The sequence below is a fragment of the Apaloderma vittatum genome, unplaced genomic scaffold, assembly GCF_000703405.1.
Source record: "Apaloderma vittatum isolate BGI_N311 unplaced genomic scaffold, ASM70340v1 scaffold30822, whole genome shotgun sequence".
In the NCBI taxonomy this organism is placed as follows: Eukaryota; Metazoa; Chordata; class Aves; order Trogoniformes; family Trogonidae; genus Apaloderma; species Apaloderma vittatum.
The window spans coordinates 5,273-14,856 of record NW_009705764.1 but is presented as its reverse complement, the minus strand read 5'-3'; the positions used below and the strand labels follow the sequence as shown (position 1 = coordinate 14,856).

At 51.1% G+C, this 9,584-nt stretch overlaps 2 protein-coding genes across 2 annotated transcripts in view; one reads left to right on the top strand and one right to left on the bottom strand.

Moving 5' to 3' along the window:
- Positions 1-362: 362 nt before the first annotated feature.
- Positions 363-4,477, top strand: RPS8 (ribosomal protein S8; the record flags this gene model as incomplete). The annotated part of the gene is made up of 5 exons (XM_009865568.1): positions 363-512; positions 884-983; positions 2,373-2,548; positions 3,497-3,626; positions 4,314-4,477. Coding segments are annotated over 5 exons (666 nt in total), but the record flags the coding sequence as incomplete, so codon positions are not given.
- A 2,858-nt stretch (positions 4,478-7,335) lies between these two features.
- BEST4 (bestrophin 4) overlaps positions 7,336-9,584 on the bottom strand; it is a 3,944-nt gene continuing 1,695 nt past the window's right edge. The window contains exons 5-9 of the mRNA XM_009865567.1: positions 9,430-9,547; positions 9,005-9,157; positions 8,641-8,721; positions 8,057-8,211; positions 7,336-7,753 (exon numbers count right to left, since the gene is read on the bottom strand). Of these exons, the coding sequence (XP_009863869.1) occupies positions 7,336-7,753; positions 8,057-8,211; positions 8,641-8,721; positions 9,005-9,157; positions 9,430-9,547 (925 nt within the window). The remainder of the gene's footprint in view (positions 7,754-8,056; positions 8,212-8,640; positions 8,722-9,004; positions 9,158-9,429; positions 9,548-9,584) is intronic.

The window sequence follows — 9,584 nt, the reverse complement described above, 5'->3', positions numbered from 1 at the left end:
CGGTAGGAGAAAGAGGTTTGTGTTGGGGTGGGACGGGGCTTACTTTCTACAGGTGATCTGCTAGACCTGGAGGAGAACGTAAGGTGTGTCCTGTAGGGTGCCTGGCACCTTGGGATGATGCACTTCTCAGAGGGTGCCCAGCACATGCGATGTGTTGAGAGGCCCATTCCCAAAGGGAACAGCCCGTCAGACAGTGTGGAGGGAGCCTGCCTGATCTGTACAGCTCTGCCGAAGGGAGGAGGTTGAGGCGGATCTGAGTATCGATGATGAAGCTTCTCTAACTGCTGCATAAGGCTGAGTGCGCTGTGCGGATACCAACCTTGGAGAGCTGAGGACTCAGAACCGTGCTCTGCTGTGGCCAGGTGGGCTGTGTGCCATCCTCTGACCACGCTACTCTCCGTTTAGGTATCTCCAGGGACAACTGGCATAAACGTCGCAAGACTGGGGGCAAGAGGAAGCCCTACCACAAGAAGAGGAAGTATGAATTGGGGCGGCCACCGGCCAACACTAAGGTGGGTGCTTCGAGGAGGGTGGTCAGTTTTCAAACTTAGGTTGCTGATTGTGTGTTGTTAGAGGCTTAAATACATGCTCGGTTTTATGACTGGTTAAATATCTGTCCTTGCTTCTTTAAAAAGTGGTATTTTTCTCTCATGTTTGTGGAAAGCAATGATACATTTTTATAATAAGAGGCAATTGGGATGATGAAACTTTCACCTTAGGTAGATGCAGCAGACCGTTTTGGTCACTCACTGCATCTGCTGATGCTGGGTTTTGTCATAGTTACACTGACCACATTGCCTAAGTTAGGACTTGGCCGGGTTCCCGTGTGAGCTGTGCAGTATTCCAGCGCAAACAACACCCTGGTGTTTGTTTCTGACCGTAGATTGGCCCACGCCGAATTCATACAGTGAGAGTTCGTGGTGGAAATAAGAAGTACCGTGCACTTCGTTTGGATGTTGGCAACTTCTCCTGGGGTTCAGAATGTAAGTATGTCGTGAGCCTGACGCGTTGGGAGGGAGTAGTCTTTTAGAGCTCTACCGGTCCTTGGTACTGCTGTGGAGTAGAGGAATCGGGTGTGGATTTGTAGTCCGGAGTTGAATGTGGTGGAGCTTGCAGAGCTGGGCCTGGAGCAGCGTGCATAGTGATGATGATAACTTTGACTTGATGTGGCCTTGGGAGACTTTGATGTCTGCAAAGTTCACAGTGATTGGAGTGTCATAGTTACACTGAGTGACATGCTTGCATCGCTTTTTTTGCTGGGATGGAGGGAGCTACAGAAGGAGTAAAAAAAAGTAAAAGTAATTCATAAGTGCAATTTTTTTTTGTTAACGAACACTTACTATAAGTTTAGTAATCCTGTATGAGAGAGAAAGGTGTTGAGGGGTTTTCTGAGGAGGTGTGCCCCTAGAACAGGGTTACGTTAGTGCATGCTGTTTACTTCATACACCTGCTTTACTAAGCAAAAGTGGGAAGCAGAAAAAACGAGGGGAATCTGTAGTGTTACCCCTGAGCAAGGTGGGTTTTCTTTGATTTGCAAATGGAAAACCACATAAAATGAGCCTGTTGCTCAGTACAGTGGTAAAACCAGTATTTCATAAGGGGGTGGTGCAGTGGCTGGCATGGCTTGAGGGCAGAAGGACATGCTTCCTCCTGAATAGTCTCTGAATGTTGTCCACACTGTGAGAAGTGCCGTTACTCATAAGCAGTGTCACAGAGGAGAGGATCCTGAGCCCGCCTTTTAGGAAAAAGATGAGGTATGTGAGCAAAGAGGAGAAAACCCATCCTGTGCCTCTCCTTTGTACGTGGAGGGCTGTGTCTCCAGGGTGGGCAACTGTTAAACAGCCAAGTCTAGTAGCTAGGGATGGTTGCTTCAGGTAAGTCTTGAAGGGTGTAAACATCAGCTTCCTTTCTCAATTTACCTGTAAACCTTCATCCTGTAAAAATGATTTCTAGTATGTATTGCAGAGCAGTCATATTCAACATAGTTTAATATAGTAACTAGGATACATGCAGTATTGAGCCCTGTGTGCAGTGTTAGCTGGCATCTGCTGAAGTATATTCTGAACCAGAAGTTCGTTTCTTAGCATTGCTTAGTTTTATTTGAGATGAGTTCCAGCAAGGCCACAGATACCAATTTTTCCCCTGGGGTGACTCGGTTTCCAGGTGTAGGCTTCTATCCTAGCAACGGAAAGCTGCACTGATGAGAACTAGAGGCATCTCTTAGTTAAATTTAATTCAATGTTGAGAAGAGTGGAGGACATTTGATGGGGTGACGAGTGTGAGATAGTTTGAGGGTGTGTGTGAAATGCTGTCGAGTGTGTTCTCAGTTATCTGATCCCTGTAGGTTTGAATTCATACTCTTCTTTTGAAAGGCTGCACTCGCAAAACCAGAATCATCGACGTTGTCTACAATGCTTCTAACAATGAACTGGTCCGGACAAAGACCCTGGTGAAGAATTGCATCGTTCTCATTGACAGCACCCCATACCGGCAGTGGTATGAAGCCCACTATGCCTTGCCCCTGGGACGTAAGAAGGGCGCCAAACTGGTATGTTTGGGGACGTCATTGTCATTTTGAGTCCTTGCAGAGCGGAATCTCTGCCCTGTTAGAGGCAGTTAGCCATTGTGAGTGGACAGGGCCTGCCAGAATAGAGCTGGGTACCCATCAACAATAGTATTGATTGTCTGGGCTACATTCCTGTTGTCTCCTGGGATAAGTGTGGCTCTGTTAGTGAAGTGTTGAGTGCCACGGAGCTCTCTGTGAGGTATCGCACCCATTTGTGCACAAGGACCTGCCTGTCAATCTCTTTGGTCTTCTAATGATGATACCTTTGTCCAGTTCTGCTACTGAAGGGAGAGCGATGACATTTTATGATGCTGAGGAAGACTTTGCAGGTCGGGTCCTTGTGCTGGGGGATGATTGCTTTGAGAAGCAAAAGTGTTAAACTGTCGAGACCCATTGTCTTAAAATTAAAAGATTCAAACCCCAACTGCTAGGAGGCATTCAAACCCCCATTTGTAGCACTGAGCTTAAGGTTGTCTCCTTGCATTAAAACCAAAGCGTTCTTTACCTGAATGCTCTGCAGTTCAGAAGCCTGAGGAGACCTTGTAGCTTGTCTGCCACGGCTGCGTCACGCCAAAGTGCTCTCATTCTGTCTGGAGAGGGAAGGAGTGTGTGTTTGGTTTTTTTTTTTGAGGAGGATTAATTTGTTAAGAACGTTGGCAGCTTCGTCTGTCCAAAAGCACCCTTCACTAGGGCACTGTGCTTTGTTGTTTGTTGTCAGTAGTGACTCTAGGTAGCAACACTGCATTTCTTGGCCTTGAAAATGAAACACAGCACCTGGCTTTGTGAGGTTGAAGCATTTGTATCTCTGCCAGGTATGACTTGGGAAGCAGTACTGAGAATACAAGGGTCTCCTTCATATTTGTGGGGACTGCTGGCACTAGCAGAAAGTGACCATATGCTTCATGCTGTCTTCACTTGTCTTGTTTTTAGACTGCTGAAGAGGAGGAAATCTTGAACAAGAAGCGTTCAAAGAAGATCCAGAAAAAATATGATGAGCGGAAGAAGAATGCCAAGATAGCAAGCATTCTTGAGGAGCAGTTCCAGCAGGGAAAGCTACTTGGTGAGTCCCTTTCAGCGTCAGTGTGGGTGGTGATGAAGGAAGTTGAGGCACAAATGGTGACAGCAGTTCTTCGTCTTGGTGTTGGTATCATTTAAAGTTCTGCTCACTGTTACAAAACTTAGCTTGCAAGGTTAAATCCATGGGGTGTTCTCTGTGTCAGCAGGAGCATCTTTTGTGATTTTAATGTAGCTTGTTCTTTTATCTTCTGTGGAGATAACGCTGTTGTGACATGAAGGTGAAATGAGTTTCTGGAGCTTGAATTGGTACATGTCCCAGTCAGGCTGCTGGAGTTTATCGGTCCTGGCTAGCCTTTGAGAAAAATAATGAGACCCGAGACTTGGAAAATGAGCAAAGGCCGATGGAATGCACTATGTGCCAGACCAGTGTTGTATGAACGTGTGATGGCTCTGACCAGTTTCAAGTTCTGGCAAAGAGCTCAGTGTTCTGAAGTCTTCTGGTGATGAGACCTTTTAACCTGAGCGATGACAGTTTGGAGATCTGAAGAGGACTTCGTTAGGGACTCAGTCCGGCAGAGCAGGTTCAAGAGCATGATGCCTTTAGGGGAAAGCTAGCACGTAAACTGGTGCATCTGTTACTGATAGCTTGCTCATCCATGCTTGGTGTTGGTTGGTGTTTGTTCTGGGGTACTGAACTATTAAACTTTACCTGGATGACTTCTCTTTCCAGCCTGCATTGCTTCGAGACCAGGACAGTGTGGCCGAGCCGATGGTTACGTGTTGGAAGGCAAGGAATTGGAATTCTACTTGAGGAAGATCAAGGCCAGAAAAGGCAAATGAATAAAAACTGTTCTGCTGAGAGAACGAATAAATCCAAGAGTCTACCACAGTAAAGGGTTGTGTGCTCATTGGTGTGTGCAGGGTGGAGGGGGCTTGCATAGCTCCTCCTGCCTGTAAAGTGTGAAGAAGGATCTCTCCTGGAATCCCTGAGCACTTTTGTGTCTTCAGGCAAGCCCTGATCCAGCATGGTCTCAACTAAAACATCTCCCTGGGTTCTAGAGCAGTGACTTAATGGCCTGAGTGGATGGGGAAAAGAGTTGTCGGACTTGGCTGAACTGGAGAATTTCCAGTATGGGAAACCTATGTGCAGGAGGAGGATGCAAGTGTCTATCCCCACTAGAGTTCTGGCTTTCTAAGAGCTGCTGGTGTCTGGCTGGGCACGCATCCCCCTTTTCCTGTGGTGTGGTAGCTCAGCACAGGCCACGTGTGGGGTTTTGAAGTGAGGGTGATGCAGAAAGGGGCTGGGCTGCTTCTGGTGAAAGTAGTCCAGGGTGCAGCGTGACAGCACCATGGTTCTTCATACACTACATTTGTGCAAAGTCTGGCTGAAAACTTTTCCCTTACCCCTCTGGCCTCTGCTGCCCACGTCATTCCGGTTAGCTTCTTTAACCAGAAGTGGCTGCACTGCTCAGTGACCGGCTGGTCTTTCCCTGACCTCCTTGGTCTCCTTGCAGTGCCAGATCAATTCCTTCTAGCAGAAGGGCCAGGCACTTGTGGTCTGTCCCTTTCGAAAGCTGGGTACACACTCACAGGTTTCTGCCTTGTAACCGGTGGTGGGACTGGGGAGCTCTGGTGGACAAAAAGCTGTTTCTGGATGTTTTGGGGTGTGTGATGTCATTCCTTGGGGCTGCCTTCTTTAAAGAAAGCCAGCACGATGGGTTCCTACTTTTGGTTGCTGAATGTTTTGTGCAGGTATCAAGGTGAAGTTGGGAGTCCAACAGTGTACTCGATAGTTCTGTTAAGTTTTCCTTTGTGGTGCTTGGACCTGGCTGTTGTGTGCAGCAGCAGGAGGTGCCAGTGGGCTTGGATGCCCTGGGCTGTGCTGGTTTCATCCTGCCTTCTGAGAATTGGTCTGTGCCATGGGTGGAGGGACACACCAACCGCATCAGGGAGCAGTACCTGTCACCCTGGATGACCACAGCAGCACGGTTTTGCCGTGGCTGGTGCTGCCTTGAGTCTGCAAACAGCTGTGCCTGCCTGAGTGCAACAGATTGGCAGGTTTCTGGAGTCCCTGGTGGTGAGACCTGGACTGGGCGGAACGTTTGCACAAGCACATTCTTTCTCCATGGTGATCCAGGGTAAACTTTCCCTGGACTCCAGCAACGCCTGCTTTCCAGAGAGCTGAGGCGGAGGCGATAAAGTGCACTCGGAGGGGTGCGTCACGTCGTGGCTGCTTCCTCTGAGCGTGTTTCTTTTCTCCCCTCGCCCCTCTGCAGAATGCAAACAGGAATTAGGGTGTTTCTGAGGGACTTTGTACAGATGGACAAATAGGCTTGAGGAGTAAGTGCCAGCTTGGTGTCAGCTGTAAACCTGGCCCCTGATGAGCAGGATTATGACTCATTCATCAATGCTCATGAAGTTACTGCTCTGAAAAATGCAACTGCCAAGGACAACAGCCTATGGGAACAAAAGCAATGCCTGTGCCCCACCGGAGCTGTGATAAAGGTGTGACATGGGAACGGGACGCGTCAGGTGTGTGGCAACTGGTTCCCATGGTGTCATAGGCTGTGGGACCTTGTCTGGTTTGGTGGCAGCATGTGTGGTTTCTGGTCTGGCCCCATGGATGTGCACAGTGATTTACCTGCCTGCGAGGGGGCAAGCCTGCCATGCACTGAGCCAGAAAGTGATGGGCAGGGGCTGGAGTTTAATGTGACTGGTTTTATGAAGTGCCAAAGCCTTGTCTAAGGACCTTGCCTGCTTCTGCAGGTAGATGCGAAGGCTGTTTTTAAAAAGCTGCTTTTCATACAATGAGCACCTGGCAGCATAACCAGAGTGAGGTCACTCGTCATCCTCAGTGCTGCACCTTGCTGTGGAGCGGCTCTCTCAGCTCCATGCAGTATTAACTTTGGGATATTTTCACAGTACATGGTCCAACCCAGAAAATAACCTCGTGGTTACACTTTAACAGGTCCAGCCGTGACCTGGAGGGTAGCAGAGTAGGAGCTGGGCTGATTTGCTGAGGGGAGACAGGAGCTTTAAAGAAAAAGTGGGTTTGTGGGAAAAGGGGCTTGCAGGAAAGTAGAGTTTTTTAACAGCTCTGCTAATGTTCTCAGGGAAAACGCATGTCTTGGTGGGAGAATCCTACATGGGCTGAAAGCATCCTTCTGTTTTGTTGGGGGTTTTTTTCAGGCTGTATCACTAGGTCTCTTACCCCACAACCGTCAGTCTTTGGGGCTGTACTTTTTTTCTCTCAGGAGATCATGCACACTCCTTGACAATATCCAAGATTACCCGCTCTTTGCGTAAATGTGGTGTCCCCGCTGTCTCACTGCTAGGGTTGATTTGCACCAACACGGAAGAACCAAACAAGCTGGGGTTGGCAATATCTTTATTAATATCGAGGGGACATCTCTGTCAAGGTGTTTGTCTTCTGCAAAGCTAATGTCCTGTCCCTTACTTGGGGTCTGGGCTGTGGGAGAAAGGAGTGAATCTGGCCAGCAGCAAGTCAGCAGCATCATCACACAGATGGACTGAATGTGCGGTTTTGGTGCTAACAGCGATGTGAAAGGCTGCCCAAACCCACCAGGATCTTCCCATCAGCCTGGGGACACGTCTAGGGGCTGGGTGGCAATGTCCTGCTTCTGGATGGGAGATCTTAGAGGGGTGTCTGGGGACATGGAGCTGATGCTGGCAGTGCCTTGGGGTGGGGACAGCTATTCTACCACAAGGAAAGGGATGCTTTTGGGACAGCCTCAGGGCTCCCAGGCCTCTGGCCGGTCAGTCCCAATGCTGTCACTGGATGATGCCTTCACCTGGATCAGTGGCAGCTCCTTTGTCTGTGTTTCAGAGGCCACCAGCAGCTGGTTTCCCCCTCTGCGACCACCAGGTGTGGTGGGCTCACTTGCCTGGCTCTCCTCATCCTCTGTCTCCTCCTCCTCGATGCGGGCCACGGACTCGGGGTCCTCAGAGCGGTTGGGGTAAGGGGACGGGAAGCCACCATCTGCACGATTACGCCGCAGGTGGGGGTGACCTCGGCTTCCCCAGCCGAAGTTTTTGATGCTGATGGCAGGGGATGCAGCAGTGATGAAGCGGCTGAGCAGGGGCGTCTGGGTGCGTGGCACGCTCGGTGAGGCCTCGGCCGGCTGGCTCTGCTCCATGTCATCGCACACACTGGGGTGATGGGGACAGGCTGCCATCCTCCACAGGGATGCCCAGCACTGCTCACCACCTCCATCCCAATACATTTGCAAACAGGGAGCAGCTCTGGGAGGCCACGTCCCTGCAGCTCAGCCATCACCCAGTGCAACCCCCAAGCCTCACAGGGGCTGGGCAACTCGCTCCCAGGGGAGATTTGCTGTTTGCCTGCTATAATTGGGCCCAGGAGGAGGTGGGGGACAAGCCCGCTTGTGCTATTGCTATCCTGAAGCATTAACCCTTTTTTCCTCCAGCATGAGGGCTGTGCCGTGCACTCACCGCATGTCAAAGGTGGAGCCCAGGAATGAAGGCTTCAGGGTCTCGGCGGCTGTGGCCGTGGTGTAGGGGGGCTGAGCTGTGGATTCGTTCCAGTATTTGTCCTTCACAGCAGGGGGCAGGTTCTGGTACATGTCATCCACAGAGAGCAGGGACACCTGGGCACAGCAAAGGCAAGGGACAGGTGACTTTGCACAGACATGAGTAGGACTGGTGGCTGCAGAGGTAGGGCTGGGCCCTACAAGGGGCCAAGGAGGCTCCGGGCTCATCTCCTGGCTGCATTTGGATTTTTCCCCTTTGGAACATTTTTCTTGGAGGTGAGGGGCAGAGCAGCGGTGTCAGGCTGCTGGATGTCCCTTGGGGGGTGCTGACCCTGCTGTGGGGAGCAGACACACAGAAGGACAGGGATGGAGGGACAAGGTGCAGCCATGCTTCCTTGCACGGAAATTTGTTTTGGACAAAGACCTGTGTGGCCAAGAGGCAGGCTAGGGGTTGGCAGGGCACAGGTCCTACTGCCAGGAGTTGGGGACATTGCAGTGCCCTGCTTGCAGCAGCCCCAAACAATATCAGCCTGGGAGAGGACTCACCTGCAGGTTCCTGTCTATCAGCTTGTTGGTCTCAAAGTCATCATCGTCTTCTCCGAAGGGGTTAATGATCTGCTCAGCAACCTGGGATGGAAGGCAGACAGGTGAGACATGGGAGCAGGGACAGGGACACCTTCTCATGGAGCTCTCCATCCTTCAATCCACCCATGGGGCACATGAAACATGCAGAATTGGAGCTCTGTGGTGCCCTGGTGCAATGCCTGGGCCCAGGGAACTTGTCCTCAGGGGCACGATGTGGTTGATGCCATGCCCTGGGCCAGCCACCATTGCAGCCCAGGGGATGCCGAGGGCCACCTGGCTACCTCTGGCCCACAAAGTAAAGCCCAGCTGCCTGCCCATGTCTCACCTTCAGCCAGCCAGCATAGAAGAAGAACTGGAGGAGGGTGGAAAGGGGGATGTACATGTCCAGGTCTGCCTCCTGCCCAGGGTCCAGTGGCTCCAGGAACTGCCGTCCGATGAGGCAGAAGGCAAAGAAGGAGTAGACGGCAATGGTGACCACCTGTGGGGAGCATGGCTCAGCCGGCGGTGAGGCTGGCAGCCGAGGGGGACATTCGGCATAGGAGCAGCGAGGATGTGAGAGGTTTGGCTGATCATTGATGCTCGTGTGAGCTTAAAGCTAAACCCTGCTCTGGGGAAGTACTTTTAGGAAGGGAGGTGCTCCCCATCGGAATTCAGGGCGGGGGCTGTAGGGCTCCTCTGTCATTGTGGGGTGGAAGGAACTGGAAACTGGGTTTATATGGTACATGCCCCTGGGGACACATGAGTACCCACCTGCGTGTACACCAGGGGGATGCTGATCCAGTCATAATGGAACAACATGCTGCACTTGGCCCGGTAGAGGTTCAGCTCCTGGGCAGAGAAGACAAGGAAGCGGTAACTCAGACTTTGCACAACACCCACCCCCGGCCCAGCGTCTGGTCCCCTCT